The following is a 23744-nucleotide window of genomic DNA, read 5'->3' as shown; positions in this document are numbered from 1 at the left end:
TACTGTGCAAAGAACTTTGTGCATATTAATCTTTATCTTCCTAACCACCTGGATTGTGGAATATTTAAACTCAGTTTATGGGTTGGGAGTTAGAAAGGTGAAGTATTTAAATATAATCATAAACCCTGTGAATGATATGAAGCTGAGATAGTTTTTTTTTTTAAGACTTGAAGCTTTTCCGACTATGCAAAATGACCTTCACTCTTCATTTTTAAAATCCTACCAACCACTAAGCTACATAAGAAAGAGATTTTATTTAAAGGGCAACATATTTCGCATGGAAATACATTGACCACAAGTTAAAAAATTAAAATCAAATAATAAAGTTATTGTGCTTTTGTATATCAAATATATCAAGTGTGTTCATGGACGCAATATCTATTGATGTTAAAGCCCATTTTGAGAATCATTATTGAATCTGATATATTCCGTGAATTGTGATTATTATTATATGTATATGATTTACGCATACACTTTTATTAAAGGTAATAATAGCATTTTTTTCTTTAACAGCAGTCATTTACCAGAGAGGATGCTTTATTCTTAGTTTGTATTTATACATTTCAAAACATAAATTATTTAAGATGAAAAATTCCACATTTTATCTGTGTCATATATACTGATGATTACTATTTTAGATAAAATTTCACATCTTAAGTTGTTTCATTTCTGTTGTTGAACTTATTTCATAGTGAATTCTCTCTGATAAATTTAGTGGGTTATGAACAACTTTGAATAGCATCTTCTAGGGAGGAGACTAAAGGAGGCGCCTAGATTACATTGTGAACATTCTGGCCTCGTCATGATTTTTTAGACAACTAAATTTTTTTTAAAGGTCAGCTTAAGCATTATAATTAAAAGCTTATTGCTGAATTTAAAATTGGGGAATACTTCCATAATTGAAAGATTTTACTCACTAGTGTAGTTAGAGGTTGACAATTCTCAGAAGCTGTACTGTATAAATTGGATGATTAATTAAAATTTGTTACAATTTCTTTAGTCTTATATGAGTACATTATTGCCCAAAACTTTCTAAATGTCTCTATGTAAACATTATTTCATAATGCTTTTGCAAAAATGAAAAAAAATGTTTTCCCTAGCTCATGTTGTTTTCACATCATTTTTTTCAATGTATGAGATATTTGAATAGTTGAGGTACATTTAAGGAAAGAAGTCTTAGGATTCTCAACATTCTGAGCTACTCATTTGAATAACAAATTTATTTGCTATGAAACTTCCTCAATAATAGGCTGAATTACCTAGATTTTTATTTGTAGTATAAGCAGGTAAAATGTGTTCTGTTAATTGATGTGTTTATTAACTCTCCATTTTATTTACATGGTTATTTTTCTTCTATTGATTTTCCTAAATATAAAATTTTAAACTATACAAATCAAATCAAACAAAACTCTCCCTCTCTTTATATTACATATACATATATTTCTTGCCATGAGAGCAAGGCTTTTATGACCTATTTGTGATATAGTGAAGTTATATTGATAAACTATTTTAAAAATTAAAATTGAGAATTTTAAGGAAACTTTTTTTTTAGCTTGGAGATAATTATCTAGATCTAGATAGATTAGAATCAAATAGTTAAAATTAATTGACTGCTTTCTTTGTGACACATTCTTATTTAATTTCAACATTTTAAATAATTTCCACTTCATAAGACATCTTTCCATGACATTATTTTAAGTGGTTGCAAAAGATATATAGACATTTTGTATTCTATTTAATCAGTCCTAACCACTGCAGGTCATTTTAACATTTTATGCTGAAAAGTAGTGTTCTGATAAATTGACTTAACATAATATATTTACATAGAAGCATCTTTCTTACCCCTATAAATTCTTAGACATGGAATTTCTGGTCTTCTGTAGTCTTTTGAATTTTATTCCATGGCAGTCATACTCATAACATTTTTATTATTTTATACTACTATATATAATAGAATTTGGAATGAATGGACTGAATATGGAAGCTCTTGGTGTTGGCCCAGATATCATTGATTACACATGCACATATATGCCAGTTTTGTATATAGAAAACTTTTTAATTTAAACAGTCTTGTTCTTCAAATAATAATACCTGCTTTACTTATGCCTCAAGGTAGTAAGAGGATTTAATAATATATATATGTAAAACTACTTTTGAAAAATAAACTTCACAATTTTACATGCAGTGTTTTTATAAAAATGTATATAATAGTCATTGCTTAACTATCTGAGAGATATTTATGGCAATCATTTGATATATTGATTTAATGAATGTTTACTAACCACTTATGTAGATCAGGCCCCATGCTGGATATTTAAGATAGGATGGTGAGAGGGAAAAGAAAAGAAAAAAATATACCTTCTTGAATTTAGAATCAAATCAACCAGTATCTAAAGCTCTAATGATTTAAGTAAGCTTTCTTCATTGTGTGATAGGAATAACTGGTCAGAAACTCTTTAGCTTTTGAAGAGGCGACTTTTATGTATTGGGTCCTTGCAAAGCCTCTTGAAAGAGAAGATGGATGGCCACAGATTAGACAGGGGCAGAAAATGCAAATCTTACACCAAAAGTGCTACTTAAGTGTTTCAAAAGTGCTTACTACGTGTTTGATATTGAACTCATTAGGCAGTTAGATAGAAATGAGCACCAGGCAAGGGGAGAGGAAAGGGAAGAGAGCAATCCAGAAAATTATGGTACACCTGCGCCCAGGATAAGGGGCTTTGAAGAGTTCTACTTTCTCTAAATGAGTGCCGACAAAGAAGCTGGTTAGAAGCGGCCGCTGTGGCTGCGCAAAGAGAAGGACCCAACTTAACATAACCCAGTGCTCATTATAATTTAATTAGCATTGCGGTTTGGGCCCCTCCCATGGGTTTTTCTGTGTGCATCATGGGTAAGAGCATGCGCAAAGGAAATGGGCGCGTCTAAGCACTCAAGGGACACGAGCTGTCAGAGAACGCCCCTAAGCCAGGATAGAAGACAGGAGAAACAAAGGAGTGAGGCCTTTGTTTCTTCTCTTGGGTTGGCCCACCTTCAATTCTCGAAGGTGCACTCTACTAACTTTTTCTCTGCTAATAAGATCTTCTGTTTACCACAACGCTTTCAGTCTTCTGTTCGCATTCTTTCTGTCAGGTAAGGCAAAGAACCAAGGCCTTTTTCCCCTCCTCGCGGTAACAAACTGGCACCACGATCTTGTTTCCTAAGTTTGAATTCAGTTTTACATAATCATTGTGCTTTGAATGAGTGGTAGTAAAGTTTGAATACAGCTTCAACAATTATTGCAAACAAAGCGTAACGGAGTCCCCTCCCCATTGGTTTTTAAATTTGTATTTTTATTACCGTTTGAACTTTGGTGACTTATTGAGGCCACTTAGTAAGCTCACAAATAATAAGATGGTCCAGGAATAGTTCGGAAATTTGGAATTTCTGACTCTTTGGCCTTCTCTTCTCAGGAGGAACTTTTCCAGAAGATTTTTCAATACTATTTACAATAAAACCCAAAAAAGGAATTCAGTCTTTCCTTTTGTCTATATATAATGAGCATGGTATTCAGCAGCTCGGTGTTGAGGTTGGGAGATCACCGGTTTTCCTGTTTGAAGACCATACCGGGAAACCTGCCCCAGAAGACTATCCCCTCTTCAGAACTGTTAACATTGCTGATGGGAAGTAAGTAGCAAAAATCTAATGTTTCAGCTGTTGAAAGCAATTCTTTCATTTGATCATTCAACAAATTTTCATAAAGTGTGATGCAGATTTTCTAGGGAATGGTGATATAGAAATAAACAGAACAATAAATTACCTAATCTTACATAGTTTATAATCTGGATAGACAAATAATGAACAATTAAAAAATTACTGATAAATAGTATATCAGATGGTGATCAGTGAGCAAGAGAAACACAGCAGTGAAGGAGATAAGGGATGGTGGTTGGGACGTGCGGTTTTGAGGAGTGAGATCAGGGATAATCCCACTAAGCAGGTGACATGTGAAGGAGGTGGAGTGCATATCATGCTGCCAATTAAAAGCACACTGGTCCAGGGGTAGGAAAAGCAAATACACAGCCTCTGATTCCCAGTGTGGCTGATTTGGTCTAAGCAACCCCAGGGATGCCAGTGTGGCAGGGGCAGAGTGGGTTGATGTGGAAGGAGAAGCAGTAGGAGGCCACATGGTATAACACATTGTAGGTGATTGTAAGCACTTTGGATTTTATTCCAAGTGAAACGGGAATTCACTGTAGACTTTTTGGGCAGAGGAATGGCCTGATTTGACGTACCTTTAGCAATCACTTTAATATTGACAGTCATAGGAAGCTTTACATGTTGACACTCAGCGTACGCTATGCTCTGTTCTGAATGCTTTATGCATAGTTAACTCATTTAATTTTTCACAACTCTTTGAAGAAAATAATGTTAATAAACCCACTTTACAGATAAGGGAAGTGAGGCACTGGGAATTTAAGTAACAGATATTTGAAGAGTGGCAGTTAACTCAGGTAGTCAGACTCTTCAGTAACAACCATGCTCTTCTTAAAATCATGCTGAATTCTGAATTCTGTGTTGTGAACACTGTCTATCACTTAAAGCAGCTAAATAGAAATAAATATTTATTAAATTTACTAGGTGTTTTATTGCTGAATTCAGGCTTCAAAAATAGCTTTAACTGAAATATATTTGGTTATAGGCATAAAAAAGAAATAGCTATTCAGATGGAAAAAAATATTCTCACTCAGTATATCATTGTCAGGACCATGGAGAAAACTTCGTCCCAGTGCCAGGAAAACCGAGGCTTGCACGAGTCATTTACATCATTATCCTTAATAATTAATATGAAAAGTGATGATAGTTCTACGATCGAAACTAAATCAGGATTAGGAACGTAGGGTGTATTGTTTTAGCCGGAGCAATCCTCTTTGGTATTGTTGCATTGAGCAAAGGCCTGTTGGAAGTAAGGGAGCGAGCATGTGGGGCTGTGGAGGAGGAGCATTCCTGGCAGAGTGAAGAACACGTGCAGGAACCAGGAGGAGGCAGCCGTGTGGCTGGAGTGCAGGAGTCCGAAAGCAGAAAGTTGGACGCGAGGTCAGAGAGGGCCAGGGCGAGGCAGAGTAAGGACTTCAGCTCTTACTGGGAGTATTAGATTAGTTTTCAGCAGGGCAGGGACTTGATCTGACATACAATTTAAAATGGTCACTGGTTGCATCAGAGTGGAAGTGAAGACCTATTAGGGGTCTAGGTGAGCAACATGGGGGCTAGGACAAAGTTGAGAGACACTGAATTCTGTATGTATTTCGAATATAAAGATAGACAGATTTTCTGATGGTATGAATGTATAGTGTGAGAGAAGGAGAATAAATCAGAATGACTCCAAAACTAAGGGTTAATTTAGGATTTTGAATATTGTATGTGACACCATGATTATGACATGTCATTATTATCAGAGCTTAACTTAATTCAACTAAAATATCGTTTCGAGTCCTAATCCGCTTTCAACAATTGAAATCATTTTTATTTTCTGTTAATGAAAAGCACATATCTACAATAGTGGAGGAGATGGTTTAATTTAAGACACAGGCTTCTGGCAGAAACATGTGTAAATTTTACTCTCACAGTATTAAGTGCCTCCTAATATAAATCTTTGACAATTCAAACAAAGCAGATGCCTATGCTAGTTGAAAGTGCTGTGGAAAGACCAAAGATTAAGTGTATGTGGAAATATACTTGGTCCTCGTCAGTGTCCATGCCAAGTCACATGAAACAGACAATTTAGAAAGGCTGCTGCACTTTTTGCGTACTTTATTTTATGGATCTATTCCTAGACACTTCTGGAATATTAATTTAGCACTTTTCATTTGGGAAAAAAAAAAAACAAAACAAGAGTGGCTTGCAAAATCCAAGTGAGCTTCACTTAGCTGTTTATGTTAGCACCAGATACTGCTAATAAACCCCACCATTTTACAGTATGATTAGGGTATGTATGTTTCCAGAGGACTGGCCATGTCTCCCCCCAAGCCTGTCATCACTGCCCTGAATTAGCTGGAGTAGTAGCTTCAGAGTGAATTGAGACTCTCACTCCATACATGCATTGACTATGCTTGCTTTCAGTGTCCCCACTTCCTGCCAACCCTGCAAAGAAGGAGAGATACTGTGTCTCAGTCTTGGATCCTGCCCACAGCAGTGATCTACAACGGTCTTGAAATTAAAGTGGAAAAAGAAAACGAAAGCACTTGAAAGAAATGTGAATAAAGACAGAGAAGCACATTGTGTAATTAGAACATTCAATTGCTCCAGATGGAGCATTCATTCAATTAGTAGACGTACCCTTTTACAGTCAATCTCAGGGGATCACTTCAACAGAATTTTCTTTAAGTAGAATTCCACTTTGGGAGAGAGCATTTACGTACATAGAAACTATTACTTACCCCATATCCCACCCCTGATCTCTATATCAAATACCCTCATCAGGACATGGTGAGATTAAGCTTTTGTTACAACACAGAGAAGCAAAGGTTGGGCACTTCCTTATCAGCACAGACAGCCAAGACTGCTGTGCATCTTACACTGCTGTGTCCTTTTGAGCTCCTAGCACTATTCTGGGTAAATAGGAAGTAGTCACCTGTTTTACTGATTGAGCTATAAATGAGCCTACATTTTGTACAATTTCAGCTCACTTGTATAATTTAAAATGCATTGTACTTTAATGTGCATAGTGGTTTGGCAACAACATCTTTGAAATTTACACAAGAATTATTTGGCTTTTTCAGGTGGCATCGGGTAGCAATCAGCGTGGAGAAGAAAACTGTGACAATGATTGTTGATTGTAAGAAGAAAACCACAAAACCCCTCGACAGAAGTGAGAGAGCAATCGTTGACACCAATGGAATCACGGTTTTTGGAACAAGGATTTTGGATGAAGAAGTTTTTGAGGTAAAATAAATCAGACTTTAAGCTGAATATCACTAAATCAGATGAAATGAGTTAGTAACAGCAATAACAATCAATATATGCCATGAAGCAAAGTTACAAACTCTAAAGAGTGACCTACTTTCTTCCTCTGTGGTGTAGTGGTGATGTTTTCTATTGTTCAGGAAGAGAATCAGTGGACAATGGTGACTGTAACGCCTGGGAAACGTTTCCAGAGATGGGTTGATTTAAACGCAGGCATGCTGTTCTCCTGGGAAGGGAGTTGGCATTCCTCTTAGTACTTTCTGTTATTTCCTTTGGAGTAAAGAACATTATCTTCACTCCTCTCAGAGATTAATTTATTAAAATGGACAAGTGAGATATGTTGCCTTTCTCTGTTTTTTGTGAATGTTTCCAAGGTAAGATAGAGACCATACTGCCAAAGGTGAACTGTAAGTTTTTAAAATCACTTTTTTAATAATGTGAAGGTCATGGTGAAAAGTTTCTTTTCAACTATAATTCACCAATTATGATAATCACATTATTTCTTCTAATCCTTCAATCGTGGGACCTGGTAACTCTTGCTTTAACTTTCATTTAGTCAATTATAAACGGAACAAACAGAACTGGGTCCTGACCCCATAAAGGGATGCACTCCTGAGATATTATTCATTACTCTAATTATTTTTGTATAGTTTCTGAGTAATTTATTTTTTAAAGTATAACAAAGTAAAGCTGTGTAATATATTATGGATTAATAGACAAGTTCTACATGGGAGATTTGTTGTATTTTATTGATATGTGTATGTATACACACACATACACACACAGCATGTATTTTTTTTAAAAAAACACAACATAAATTCAGAGTGTCAGTAGAATATTACGTCCCTGTACTTAGTTATATACATAATCTATGGCATAATTTTAAATAGAATTAAAGCTTGTGACATTTTCAGATTATTTGGAATTTTATTTGTTTCTGAATTTCTGCACTAGTATGTGCCCAAGCCTTTGACTTCAAACAAAATGTTTAACACGTTATATCATACAAAATTAAATTAAAAACTGATTGATTCAGGCAATATATAATAATATGCTGTCAGGTCTTCTAGTATCATGTATTGATTGAACACAAATGATACATGAATATTTATTTATTAGATAAATGATAATCATGAACAAATTAATTTCTAAGCTTACAAAATTCTATTTTAAAATTAAACATCAGTTTCACAGGCTAAATTTATTTTTATAACCCAACAACACCTTATATTCATAGAACATAAATGAGTAATATGGAAGAGCTAAATCCGTAGATAGTTTCATTTCAGAAGTTCGTTTAATTTATTGCTGTACATATTTGCAGAGCCTTAAACAATGGAAATTAAGAGTAGATTTTGTTCACCATAAATGAATAGGACATATAAAGAGGAAATTAGGATGGAAATATGCAAATTAATATTTATTAATTCTCAAAATTTACTAGCCTTAAAAGATAGTGTTTGACATATGTACATGTTAATTAGATTTCTTTTCCATACAGTTTCATAGTACTGAGACTTCTACTTTTACCTGAACATAATTCTAGGTGAATGTCATTTAGTTTTTCTTTTTGACTCCTTATCCCCCAACACACACACACGAGACTATCCTCCACTTTCCTTGCCATATACTATGCTCATGCTCACTGAGGTCCAGTTTAGAGCTTTTGATGTGTAGTTACAGACTATCACAGTAAGTTCTTTTTTCAACATAAATAACTGAACCTGATGCTACATATTAAAAAATGTGCATGCAGTAAATGCCTCTGTGTTTTATAGGCGCATTATAGTATCAACAACTAGAACACATAAAAATGATTTCCTTAAAATATTTCCATATGTTTTCAACCACTGCTGATCAAAATACCTCTAGCCAAGAGGCTTCTGGTAAATTACCAAAGAAGAGGTACTAGAAGCAAAGATTATTATTACTTTCTTTGATTAATTCTTGACTTTCTAATAACATAAATCATATTCTAAATCTTGAAGTAATTCTAGCTGTTTATTTGGAAAAACTGTTAAGCCATTAGAAAAATAATCTTCAAAGGCTCGTTAGTGAAACCTTTAGTGAGTATGACAGTGAGTAGCAAAAATAAGTTTATTAAGCTGCTTTGCATGAAACCCTCTGGAACTTTAAATAGAACATTTATTTAATATGAATTGCAATCTGAAGACTTTTAAGAATTCTGCCTTAAATAGATAAAAGCAAAACTGAAAATGTTTTTAAAAGAATCACAAGATTAGTTTATACGAAAATGCCAAAATTAGTATGTAGGAACATAATTCAGATTATATAATTTCAGCATAGCAGAATGAATACAAGAATTGGTTCTGGAATGAGAAAAGTTTGATTTTGAATTGCAGTACCTAGCTTAATCAGGTTTCTGTGTGTAATTAATTTTTGTAAGTTTTAATTTCTCAGTCTTCAAATGGGAATAGTAATCTTAAGTATTTATTAAAAATGAGCATATGTATGTGAAGTGCTTAAAATACTAGTATTAATTTTATTTATATACGTGGTTATATGTTAATTTAATTATGCACTGATATGTAGTTTTCTTAATTATTATTATAACTTGTATTCTTTTTTATCATCTTACAACTTTGACATTTTAAATATTATACATTATGGTATTAGTGAGCAACAGTGACCCATGTATCAGTCAAAAGTTCTAAGTGGTCTTTATGTCTTGTAAATGAAGCGCTTCTTCCTGGACTACTGCTTGTTTACAAGGTACCTTGTGGGAATTAGATAAATTCGCCTTCTCTAGACAGAGAGGGAAGCACATAGGTATGGACCTTAGTGAGTGGAACATGGTCTGAGCAGATGAACACTTTCATGCAGGCACAAAATATCCAGTCAACCCTAATCAACAGCCTTGGTTTCTTCTGGCTTAATGATACAGTTCAAAAATATCAAGAAAATCTAAAATAGAAGAAAAACTACACCACCTTAGTAGTTTGTTACTTCTGGAATCCTTTAAACAGGAAGTTTGTTGTTTGTTGTTTTTGTTTTTGTTTTTGTTTTTTTATCTAAATATCAAGTTGTAGCCATTATAACTCAAGTTTTCAAAGCACTATTTTTCAATCTTTTTTCCCTTTTTTACTAAATCAAAACATGTTATTACAAAAGTCTTTATACTTTTAACAGTTGTCTGTCTTTAGGCAGATTATTTCTTTCTTTGAAAGGAATAAGAGGAATGTGATGACAATTGAGTGGAAAATCTCATTTATGAAATTTTTCATTTTTTTCAAACTTCTCAGAAAGGACTTTTACATGAAATACTCTTCGAAGAAATCAATGTATAATAATTTATAAAAGCTATACTATTTCAGTAGTTCTATAACGCCTGAAAACTTACCTTAAAGTACATCTCAAATATTTCGTTAAGGATTTGATTACCAGTTTGTGACGTCCCTTTATCTTTTTTACTGCATATATTTTCCAAAGTGCATACTTTGAAGAAATTGTGTGCTAGTAGACATAGTCTCCCTAGATAACAGCTTTCCCATTTATTCACCTTTTCCAGTTTAGATGCATTTAGGTCAGAATCCTAGAGATTTTTATTTATTGAGATATAATCAAAGTACAATAAACTATAAGAATGTACAATTTAAATGTGCACCATTTAATCAGTTCTGACATGCATATAGACTTCTGAAGCCATCATCATAATCAAGAAAATAAACATTGCCATCACACCCAAAAGTTTCCTTCCACACTTTTATGAGCCATCTCTTCTACTCTAAACCTAGGCAATCACTAATTTGCTTTTTTATCATTATAGCTTATTTATTTTTTCAAGAATGTTTATAAATGAATGCACTCTCTTTAGGTTGGCTTTTTTTTTTTTTTTGCTCAGTATACCATTTTTGAGACTTACACGTGTCTTCATATGTACCATTATTTTGCTTTTTCCCTTTTTTTGTAACCAGTATTCCAAATATGATAAAGCCACAATTTTTTCATCCACTTCTGCTTTTAGTGGGCATTTGGATTGTTTCTAGATTTTGGTTACTGCATATAAAGCTGTTGTGAACATCCATGTATAGATTTGGTGTGGGTGTTTATTTTTATTTGTCTTAGTTAACTACCTAGGAGTGGAATGCTTGGGTTATTTGGTAGGTGCATGTTTAACTTAAAGAGGAAAAAAAAACTGAACTGTCAAATTGTATTCCAAAGTGATATTAATCATTTCACATTCCCTCCAGCAGTGAATGAGAGTTCCACTTGTCCTGCATCCTTGCCAGTATATGGTCAGCCTTTTACATTTTAGCCATTCTAAGTGGTTGTGTAGTAGTATTTCATTGTGGTTTTAACTTGCTTTGCCTCATGACTGATGATGACAAGCATATTTTCAGGTGCTTATCAGCCATTTATTCATCTTCCTTTGTGAGGTGTCTTTTGCCCATTTAAAAAATGGCTGCTATATTCTGGTTACAGAATTGTAGGGGTTCTTATATATTGTGCATATACTTTGATAGATATAAGCAGATAATTTTTCCAGCATGTGACTTGCCTTTTTATTTTCTAGATAATGTATTCCAAAGTGTGAATACTTTTCATTTTGATCAAGTTTCATTTATTGATTTTGTTAATGTTTTATACTTTTGTGTTCTAAGAAACCCTTACCTATATAAAAATCACATGATCTCTTGCTATTAGAAGTGTTGAAATTTTAGATTTTACACAATAGGTCACGCCCCATTTTGAGTTAATATTTGGGTATGGCATGAGATAAAGGTCAACAATTGTTTTTTTTATAAGGCTATCCTGTTCATCCAGCATACTTTACTAAAAAGACTTTCCTTTATTCATTGTATTGTCTTGGCTTCTATGCCAGAAATCAGTTGACTACATATAATTAGATCTGTTACTAAACTTTCTACTATCCTATTCCATTGATTTATTTATCTATCTTTTCACTAATACCAAATCATTTTGATCACTGTAATTTTATAGGAAATTTGAAAGTCAGGTAGGATAACTGCTTCTACTTTTATTCCTTGTAAACATTGCTTTATTTATGTTATTTGCACTCTGTATAAGTTTTAGAGTAAGCTTGGGAATTTCAAAAATAAAATGGAGGTTTTAATTGGGATTGCATTTAAGCAGTAGACCAAAATGAAGAGAATTGATATTTTAACAAACATTGAGTTTTCCACTTTCTGAATGTGGTATAACTCTTCATTAATTTTGGTCTTCTTTAATTCCTCTCACAATGTTTCCTAGTTTTCAGTGTAGACATCATGGATATCTTTTATTCATTTTGTGCCTAGGTGATTTTTTTTTTTTATGCTACAGTAAATGAAACTGCTTTTAATGTCATCTGTCAGTATTTTGTTGCCATATAAAAATACAATAGATTTTTAAATATTAATTTTGTATCTTCCAAACTTGTTAAATTTATTTATTAGTTGAGGTTTTTTTTTAATGCAAATGATCATACAATCTGTAAATAGGGACCTTTCACTATTTTCTATTTTTTTATACCTTTTATTTTAATTTTTTTATGGCAATGTATAGGACCTCCATCAAAATGTTTAACAGAAGTGGTGAAACAGGAATTCTTGTCTTTTTGTTTTTCTGATCTCAGGTAGAAAAATACTCAGTCTTCAGCCATTAACTATGATGTTGGCTACTGTAACTGTTCAATATAAATTTATCAGTTTGAGAAATTTCACTACTAGTCTTAGTTCTCTAAAAGTTTTCATTATGAACATGTATTGAATTTTGTCAAATGCTTTTTATATACCTATTAAAATGATAATTTTCTTTTCTGTTAGCAGGTTGAATTATATCAATTGATTTTCAGATGTTTAAAACCAACCTTTCATTTCTTAGATGGACTCCAATTGTACATGATGTATTATTCTTTTTATTTACTGTTGGACTTGATTTGCTAAAGAATCTTTAGGATTTTGAGCCTTTATTAGTGAGAGATATTGGTCTATGATTCTCTATATTTGTAATTTCTTTGTCAAGTTTTGGTATTAGGATAATACTGGCCTCAAAATGATTTGGACAGTGATCTCATCTATTTTCTGAAAAATTTTTTGTATGATTGATTGATTTATTTTTTTTGGTATATATATTTGTTTAAGTATAGTTAGTTTACAATGTTGTGTCAATTTCTGGTGTACAGCACAATGTTTCAGTCATACATGAACATACATGCATTCATTTTCATATTCTTTTTCACCATAAGTTACTACAAGATATTGAATATAGTTCCCTGCACTGTACAGTATGAACTTGTTTATCGGATTTTGTGAGAATCTTCCTGGCATTTCAAAGCAAGAGACACTCTGCCAGATTTTAGTAGATGTTCTGTGCAATTCAGTGGGTTTGTAGATGTAATTCTTGGTGTATTTGTGAGAGAGGGTGAGCTGAGTCTCTCCACTCCACCATCTTGACTCCGTCCCCAATACTATTTCTTTCTTGAATGCTACATAGAATTCACCAGTGAAAATGCCAGGCTGCCAGAGTTTTCTTTTCAGAAAGGTTTTAAACATACTTAATTTCATTCATAGATATAGGTTAATTAATTTTTATATTTCTCTTAAATACAAATCTAGGTAAATTTTACATTTTAAGAACTTTTTCTAGTTCAACTAAATTGTTGAATTTGTTGGTGTAAAGTTGTTTGTAGTATTTTCTTGCTTACTTTTTAATGTCTATAAGATTACTGGTGATAATCACTTTTAATTCCTGATAATAATGATTTGTATTCTCTTTTTTTTTCATAGATCAAGCAGTTTAAGTAGGCCTTTGAAAATTTTGTTGGTATTTTTAAACAAATCATATTTGGCTCTGTTTATTATTTCTCTTAACTGACCTCTTTTCTATTCCATTATTATTTTCTTTCTATCCTAAATTTGAAAGAGGAAAATCACTTTTCTAGTTTCTCAAAAAGGAAAGTCATTGTTTGCAGATCCACTATTTGCTAGTAGAAACAATTAAAAAATTATACATTTCCCTATAAACACTGTTTTAGTTGTAACCCATAAAATTGTTATGTAATTTTTTAAAGTAGTTTCTAATTTCCGTCTTTATTTCATCTTTGACCCGTGAATTATGGAAAGGTGTGTTGTTTGTTGTCTCAATACTTGCATTTTTCTTAGATTGCTTATCATTATTGGTGTCTAATTTATTTTTTTGAAAGTAAACTTGACTTTATCTCATTGCATTCAGATTTATTGACAATCGTTTTATGGACCAGCATGTACTCAGTATATCTTGGTAAATGTAGCACATTCCCTTAAAAAAAGTGTGTTGTGAAATTGTTGGGTCAAGTGTTTTACATAATAGATGTTTCAAAGTCTCTTTTTGAGAGTTTTCACATTTGGGTTATCTTGGAGTTGGCATTTGTTTATTGCCTTAAAAATTTTGTTCATATAGTTTATTTTTTAGAACTATTTTAGGTTTACAGCACAATCGAGTTTCCATATACCCTTGTGCATACACACACACACACACACACACGCACACACAGCTTCCCCCACTATCAGTTTCCCCACCACAGTGGCACATTTGCAGTGGGTGAACCGACTCTGACACATCATTATCAGCCAAAACCCATAGTTTACATTAGGGTTTTGTACATTCTATGGGTTTTGGCAAATGTATAGTAACATGTGTTCACCAATACATGTACACAGCAGTATCTTAAGAAATAGTTTCATGCCCTAAAAATTCTCTGTGCTCTACCTATTCATTGCCCTCCTATTCATTGGTCTCCCCTAAACTCTAGCAAACAGTGATGTTCTCACTGTCTCCTTAGTTTTGCCTTTTCCGGGATGTCGTACAGTTGAAGTCATACAGTTTTTAGTATTTTCAGGTTGACTTCTTTCACTTAGTAATATACGTTTACATTTTTTCCATGTCTTTCATGGCTTGATAGCTTATTTCTTTTTAGTGCTGAATATTCTATTGTCTGAATGTGTCACAGTTTATCTATCCATTCATCTACTGAAGGACCTATTGATTGCTTTCCAAGTTTTGGTAACTATGAATTAAGCAGCTCTAAAAAACTGTGTGCAGGTTTTTGTGTGAACATGTTTTCACCCCTTTTCAACCCCTAGCATAATTGCTGGATCATCTGGTAAGTATGCTTACTCGTGTAAGAAATGCCAAACTGTCTCCCAAAGGGACTGTACTAACATACATTATCACCAGTAATGAATGAAAATTCTTGTTGCTTCACAGTTCTGTCACTGTTTGTATGTTGGCCATTCTAATAGCTGTGTGGTAGTATCTCCTTTTAGTTTTCATTTCCCTGATGACATATTGAACATCTTTTCATATGCTTATCTCCCATCTGTATGTCTTCTTTGGTGAGGTGTCTGTTAAGGTCTTTTGCCCATTTTTAAATCAAGTTATTGTTCAGTTTTAACTGTTCTTTGTATATTTTAGATAACAGCCCTTTCTCAGATGTGTCTTTTGTAGATACTTTCTCCCAGTTTGGCTTGTATTCTCATTCCCTTGACATGGTCTTTCATGGAGCAGAAGTTTTCCATTTTAATGAAGTCTGAGGTATCAGTTATTTCTTTCATACATCATGTCCCTCCTGTGGTATCTAAAAAGTCATCGCCATACCCAAGGTCATCTAAGCTTTCTCCTATGTTATCTTCTAGGATTTTTGTCATTTTGCATTTTACATTTTACATTTAAAGCAATATAATTTGGTTGTATCTTGGTTAATTTTTGTGAAGAGTGTAAGTTTTGTGTTTAAATTCACTTTTTGGTATTTGGATTTCTGGTTCTTCTAGTACCATTTGTTGAAAATATTGTCTCTTTTCCATTGTGTTGTCTTTGCTCTTTTGTCAAAGTTGATTATATTTACACAGGTCTATTTCAGGGCTCTCTATACTGTTCCACTGATCTATTTGTCTTTTCTGTCACAAATACTACATTGTCTTTATTAATGTAGCTTTATAGTAAGCCTATAGTAAGCTGACAGGCAGTGTCAGCTCCCCAACTTTGTTTTATTCATTCAGTATTGAGTTGGGTATTCTGGGTCATTTGCCTCCTGTGATAACCTCTGGGAACACCTTGACGATATCCACAAAATCATTTTCTGGGATTTTAACTGGGAGAGTTGAGTGTATAAATCAAGGTCAGACAACCTGACATCTTGGCAATATTAAGTCTTTCTATCTATGAAAATGGAAATTTTTCTCAATTATTTAGTTCTTATCTGATATTTCCTCAGTTGCTGTAGTTTTTCTCATATAGACCTTGTTCATATTTTGTTAGATTTAACCTAAGTATGTCATTTTTTATGTGCTAATACAAATGGTTTTGTGTTTTTAATTTCAAAATCACTGTTCATTGCTGGTATATAGGAAAACAACTGGCTTTTGTGTATTAGCCTTGTGTCTTGCAGCCTTGCTATAATCACTGATTACTTTCAGGAGTTTTTTTTTTTTTTTGTCCATTCTTTCGGATTTTCTATGTAAACAATTATCATCTGTGAACAAAAAGAGTTTTATTTCTTCCTTCAATATCTGTCTCTTTTATTTCAGTTTCTTGTCTTATTGCATTATCTAGGACATCTAGTACAATGCTGAAAATCAGAGCTGAGAAGGGACATCTTTGCCTTGTTCTTGATCTTAGTGGGAAAGCTGCAAGTCTCACCAGTAATTATGTTAGCTGTAGGTTTTTTGTAGGAGTTCTTTCTCAAGTTGGAGAAGTTTCACTCTATTTCTAGTTTGCTGAGAGTTTTTATAGTGAGTGGATATTGGATTTTGTCATATACTTTTTCTACTTTTATTCGTATGATCATGTGATTTTTCTTTTTTAGACTGTTGATGTGATAAATTATATTGATTTTCAAATATTAAAACAAGCTTACATGCCTGGGATAAATTATGCTTAGTCATGGTGTATAGTTTTTAAAAATATATTGTTGGATTTGATTTGCTAATATATTGCTGAGGATTTTTGCATGTGTTCCCAAGGGATATTGGTCTGTAGTTTTCTTGTAATGTCATTGTCTGGTTTTGGTATTTGGAAAATTTGGCCTTATAGAATGAGTTAAGAAGTATTCCCTTTGCTTCTGTTTTCTGAAAGAGAATGTAGAAGTTTAGCATAATTTCTTCCATAAATATTTAGTAGAATTCACCAGTGAATCATTCTGGACCTGGTACTTTCTGTTTTTGAACGTTATTTATTATTGATTCAATTTCTTTAATAGATATAGGCCTAATAAGATTATCTATTTCTTATGTGAGTTTTTGCAGATTGACTCTTTCAAGAAATTAGTTCATTTCATCCAGTTTATCAAATTTGTAAGCACAGAGTTGTTCATAATATTCCTTTATTATCCTTTTAATATCTGTGGGATCTGTAATGATGACCTGTCTTTCACTTATATTTGTTATTTGTGTCTTTTGTCTTTCTTAATTAGCCTGGTTGAGTGCTTATTGATTTTATTGATTTTTTTAAAGGACCAGTTTTTGATTTTATTTTATATATATATATAAATTTCACTAATTTTCAATTTCAGTTTCACTAATTTCTGCTCTAAATTTTAGTATTTTTTTTCTTCTGCTCACTTTAGAATTAATTTACTCTTCTTTTGTCTAGTTTTCTAAGGTAGAAGCTTAAATGATTGTTTAAATTTTTCTTCTATTCTAGTATTTGCATTCAATGCTATAAATTTCTCGATGAGAACTGCTTTTGCTGCATCTTACACATTTTGATATGTTGTGTTTTTATTTTCATTTAGCTCAAAAATATTAAAAAAAATTTTCCTTGAGATAGCACCATTGACTCATATTTTACTTAGAAATGTGTAGTTTATTCTCCAAGTTTTTTGAAACTTTTCAGACATCTTTCTGTTATTGATTTCTAGTTTAATTCCACTGTGTTCTAAGAGCAGATGTTGTGTCATTCTATTCCTTTAAATTTGTTAAGATGTATTTTATGGCCCAAGAAGTGGTCTCTTTTTGTGAATATTCCAGGTGAGAACATTCTTGAGAAGAATGCATAAGTTGCTGTTTTTTTGGTTAAAGTTGTGTATAGATGTCAATTATATCTACTTGATTGATAGTGCTGTTGCGTTCAACTATGTCCTTACTAATTTTCTGCAACTAGATATGTCAACTTCTGGTAGAAGAGTGTTAAGCCTTCCAAATATAATATGGGATTACTTTATTTCTTTTTGCAGTTGTATCAGTTTTTGCCTCATATATGTTGATATTTTGTTGCTAGGCACATAAACATCAAAGGCTATTATTTCTTCTTGAGCTGTTGACTCTACCATCAGTATGTAGTATCTCTCTTTAGCCCTGATAACTTGCCTTGCCCTAAGGCCTACTGTGTCTGAAATTAATATAGCTACTCTTGCTTTCTTTTAATTTGTGATAGTATGGTATATCTTTTCCATCCCTATACTTTTAATCTACATGTGTCTTTATATTGAAAGTAGGTTTACTGTAAACAAAATATAGTTGGGCATTATTTTTTGATCCTCTCTGACAATCTCCTTTGGTTTGTATGTTTGGATCTCGATATTTAAAATAATTATTGATATAGTTAAATTTGTATCTACCATATTTGCTACTGTTTTGTATTTGCTGCTGTTATTTTTTTTTTATCATATTTGTCTTCTACAATGTTCTGCCTTTTTTGGTTTAAATTGAGCATTTTATATGACTCCCTTTTCACTATTTTCTTAGCATATCAATTACACTTCCTTTATTACTTATTTATTTTAGTGGTTACTGTACAATTTGTAATATACATTTACAACAAATCCAAGTCCACTTTCAGGTAACACTGTACTATTGTACAGTTAGTGGAAGTACCTTATAATAATACAATATTCCTAATTCCACCCTCCTGTCTCCCTGTGTACTTTAAATTACCTTTAGTTTTCTTATAATACCAAATACAGTGCAAGTGTTTGTAAATAATTTTAAGTACAATGAAAATGTTATGTAAATAGTTGCCGCCATGCAGCAAACTCAATTTTGTTTTTTTGGAACTTTCTGGAATTATTTTTTCTGAATGTTCTTGATCTACGATTAGTTGAATTCATGGATGTGGAACCCATGTATATAGAGTACCAACTCTGTGTGTGTTTGTGTGTGTGTGTGTGTGTGTGTGTGTGTGTGTGTATTATTATTATTTTGAAGAAACTATTATCAGTTAAATCAATTAAGAATAAGAAAAATAAAAATTTCTATTTTACCTTTACTTATACTTCGATTCTCTTTTTTTCATTATCTGGTTTCTCTGAACAACATCATTTTTCTTCTCGCTGAAGAACTTCTTTTTAAATTGCTTGCAGTATAGGTCTATTGCCAGCAAATTCCTTGAGTATTTGTTTTTCTGAGAAAGACTTTATTGTTCTTTCACTTTTGAAGGATAATTCTGCAGGGTACAAAATTCTAGGTTGTTTTCTTTTTTTTCCCTCTTTCAACACTTCAAATATTTCACTAAATTTTCCTCTTACTTGTGTGGTTTCTGAAGAGGAGTCAGATGTATTAGTCTTTGTGCCTCTACAGGTAAGGTACTTTTTTCCTCTTATTCTTTCAAAAATTTTTTTATCATTGATTTTCTAAAGTTTGAATATGATGTGTCTAGATGTAGTTCCCTTTTGACATTTATGCAGCTCCTGGTTCTCTGAACTTCCTGAATCTTTGGTTTGGTGTCTGACATTAATTTGAACAAATCCTCAATCATTATTGCTTCAAATATTGCTCTGTTGCTTTCTCTCTTCCTTTTTTTCCCCTGGTATCTCCGTTACGTGTTTATCTTTTGTAGTTGACTCACAGTTCTTGGATATTCTGTTCTGTTTTGTTTTTGTTTTCAATTTTTTTCTTTTTGCTTTTGAGTTTTGGAAGTTTTTATTGTCATATCCTCAAAATGAGAGTTTCTTTTCTGAGCCATGGCCAGTCAGCTAATAAGCTCATAAAAAGCATTCTTGATTTCTGTTAACAGTGTTTTTGATCTCTACCTTTTTTTTTTTGATTCTATGAAATTCCATTTCTCTGCTTACATTATCCATTTGTTCTTGTAGATTGTCAATATTTTTCATTAACATTTTTAGACCATTAATAATAGTTTTTAAAAAATTTCTAGTCTGATAATGCCAACATCTTACCACGTCTGATTCTGATGCTTGTTCTGTATCTTGAGACTTCATTGTTAGCCTTTTTATATGTCTTCTAACTTTTTGTTGGAAGACAGATATTATATTCTGGGAAAAAGATGCAGGGGAAGAGGAACATTCCATAGTCCTATGATTAGGTCTCAGACTTTTGGTTAGCCTGTGCCCCAGGTTGTGAAGTTCATTAGTGCTTTTCAGTTTTCTTCCCCCTGTAGGTGGGACAGGATGGCTGAAGGTGGGTGGAGGTGTACTTTTTCTTTTCCCACATGGAAGGCCACAGTGGCTGGAGTTGGGTATTTCCCTTTCTCCAGTTAGGTTAGGCTCAAATAAAACTCCAGCACGTTAGGATCTGGGAAAATTGTTTCTCCTGAAGGCAGGTCATGTTACACAGAATGCCCTAGTGTATTTCAAAATTACTCCCTTTTCCCTTCTGGAAGCATGAGGGGAGTTTTCTCTGCTATTCCCTGTGAAGCCTGGTAGAGCTTCTGGTGGTGCAATCAGAAGATGAGGGCCTCCTTTATGACTGGTTCTCCCTGGAGTTTTCAATTCTCAGAATATTGCTTTTTATGTTTCTGTGTGTGTGTGTGTGTGTGTGTGTGTGTGTGTGTGTGTTCAAGAGCTATTCTGAGACTGGTAATGATAGTTTTAATCTCAGTTCCATTGTCTCAGTTGTTACTAAATTGTCTTGAGCCCATTTCACATGCTTAATTCTGGAGATAATTTGATATTTTTGTGGTTTATACATGAAATAAGGTGATGTCCTATTTCCATGTCTTTGCTTTCATTTTCCCTCCGTGTCTACTAACTTTCATTTTTTCCCTTATTCCTTTGTCCAGAAACACAGGGTTTCTTTCAAACTTCCAGCCATGGCACTGTTGCAGTGCTCAACAGCTGGCTTCCACTGTAGGGACAAAACCTTGGGGCAAAACACACACACAAATACACAGGTAACTTATCACATGTGGGTTTACTTCTCCAAGGTTTCACCCTCCTTCACAATCTAACTGCTTTTCCGAGTTCTTAACTAGTTGCTCATTGAATTTTGTTTGTAGTTATCACCAGCATGAACATTGGGCTGTAATGGGTTTACACTGTCAGAAGAGTACTGAAATTCCCAAGATATATACATTTAAAAGTGTTAATTCATTATTATGAAAATTTATATTGCTGTAAAGGCTTAGCATGGTACTTGGCTATAGTATCATCTTCAAAATCCCTAAAATTGGTAAAATTCTAGTATCACAAAATTTATCTCTAAAACCTTCTTTCCCTGGCTTCTTTGTGGACCTTATTTAATTAAGAAACAAAAAAGCCAGCTATCACTATATTTAAAAATTATTACTATGTGTTTTCAATCTAGATTCTAAACAGAAAACTGTAATAAGTAATTATTTATTTAAATATTTTTTCTTTATGAATATTTAAGATCTTCCACAAAATATAAACTTTAAAAATGGAAAAGTGGAAGTGAGTGAACACAGATAATAAAGTCATTTCCATTGTTTCACTGGGGAAATGAAAGATGGAGACAAAGGTATCATTCAGTTTAATAAGTAAAGAAATGGTTAAATGAAAACATGTTATGATGATGATTGTTGAGCCTCTTTAAATAAAGCTTTTGCCTTTTTTAACCATCTGCATAGTAGTTAGCAGTATTGCCTCAGAAGTCAGACAGCCCTGCTTTGACTTTTGGATTTGGAACTTAATCAGATTGAAGATCATAGGCAGAATATTCAACCTCTCTATGCCTTTTTTTCTCATCTGTAAAATGGGGTTGTTGTGATAGTTACCTCATAGAGTCATTTAAAGATTCAATGAGTTAACATTTATTAAGTATTTATATCTGTGTCTTGCAGTACTGAGTGTTTTATGAATCTGTGTATGAAAAATCAACTTTCTTCTGTTGATTATTTCTGAAATTAGGTTAAAACAACAGCTATGTCTAACATAGGAGCCACATTTGGCTTTGTAAAAGACTCTAAATTTCATTAATTTTAAAGAAGGCTTTTAATAATTGAAAGAAGAAATAAAATGTTATTCTGGAATGGAGTTTTATTACTCTGTCAAAGTAGCATAAGGTCAGCAAAACAGAAAAATAAGAAAGCTTTGAATTTACTATGATTATTTAGTTCTTGTCCTGTAAACCTTTAGTTAAGATATGCATTTGGAAATGTAGCTGTGGTTCTTTTTGTAATTGTTGAAACGTTGTTTGGATTCAGTTTAGTGATTCATGTTTTATATAATGTAGTAAGACATCAAACTTATTTATTTTCTAAATTTCAAGAAATAACATACAATTTTAACAGAAGTAACAGATGTGTATACCAAACATGAGGTACAAATTTGGTAGAGTTGATGTTCAGACACGGTTCAAGTACACATTGATTGTAACAAACACATGTTCAATGCAAATTAGAGTTAAAATCCCAAGGTACACCTCATGCCCATGTAATATTAGGGGTCAGCAACAACACTGCTTTCAAGACTCACTGATCAAACTTCTCTAATATATGGAATAATGATACATATATGTAGTTATTTCTAAAAAGGGGATCTTGTAGCTTTTATGCAGGAATAATCCAATGTAACTTCATGATAACATCTTGTAATAGTAGTTTTATAAAACATAATTTTTTTCTTGCAGTAACAAATTTAGAAGTTGTCAGATTTCATCTAGACTTGGTGTTAATAATCAATTATTTACAAAGTTGTGATGGCAAATACTGATTTTTCCCTTTGGACTTTTTTGCTTTGGGAGAGATATTTAAGTTTTCCTGTGGATCACATGTATGAGTGGATCAAGATATAATATTAGTTTAATCCTTTTTTGAGAGTTAGTCTTAGCCAAGTCTGGAAGGAGCATCTCCTTTTGCCTTCTGGGTGTGTAATTACATTCCTTACACCAAGTTGGTCTGACAAATGTGGTAAGGGACAACACGCAGAAACACACCACATTATTTATGACCAAGCTTCAGCGATGCTGTAGGACATCTCCTCAGTTCTCCTTCTAGACATCACTGTGCTTTATTACGTAACAGCCGTGTGGAATCCTGTTGCCGTTCAGACAGTGATCAGATCTGCACCTTTTTAGTGTGACATGCAGGTAACAGGCTTTATCTGCATATTACACTAAACTTACACTAAACTAAACTGAATAGTTTAGTATAATTTCATATTTAGTAGAATTTATAGTTGGAATTGTTTCAAGAAACTCAATATAGCATTTGAGGTGGATTCAGACTTCAGAACTCTATAAAAAATCCAAAGTAGCACTTATAGAGACTATTGCTTGTTCTCTAATGTAAGCGTTGCCTGTCTTGGTCTAGTTGTCTACTTTTTAATTAGCGCCTCACTAGGTTATCTGCTGCCAACAGTGCACAGTAAAGTGTCACACATTTTGTTGTCCCTTTTATAGATTTTTATCTGTGATTACTTGTCTTCTTTTTTCCTTTTAAGGTTTATTATTAGTTTGTGGCATTTTATTAACATCTCAAAAAATAAGCCATCTTATATGGCATTCTTGTTATCATCGCCTATTACTATGTTGTTTTATAATTATCTATTAATGAAGGGCTCTCTCTAGGCTATAAATTTATTGAGAGAGGATTTAAATCCTACCAGTTTAGGTATTCCAGCAGCAGCATCAAACACAAAGTTTGCACAGTGTTTACAGCCAGTGAAGGTT

General features: G+C 32.9%; 1 protein-coding gene across 3 annotated transcripts in view; it reads left to right on the top strand.

The window, feature by feature from the left end:
* Nucleotides 1–23744, top strand: part of COL11A1 (collagen type XI alpha 1 chain) — a 491277-nt gene that overhangs the window by 317366 nt on the left and 150167 nt on the right. For all 3 annotated transcript variants that reach the window (XM_032487215.1, XM_032487218.1, XM_032487217.1), the window contains 2 exons: nucleotides 3450–3663; nucleotides 6756–6918. In XM_032487215.1, the coding sequence (XP_032343106.1) occupies nucleotides 3450–3663; nucleotides 6756–6918 (377 nt within the window). The remainder of the gene's footprint in view (nucleotides 1–3449; nucleotides 3664–6755; nucleotides 6919–23744) is intronic.

The sequence above is a fragment of the Camelus ferus genome, chromosome 9 (assembly GCF_009834535.1).
Source record: "Camelus ferus isolate YT-003-E chromosome 9, BCGSAC_Cfer_1.0, whole genome shotgun sequence".
Lineage (NCBI taxonomy): Eukaryota > Metazoa > Chordata > Mammalia > Artiodactyla > Camelidae > Camelus > Camelus ferus.
The sequence above is the reverse complement of the archived record's forward strand: the minus strand, read 5'-3'. Positions and strand labels throughout refer to the sequence as shown.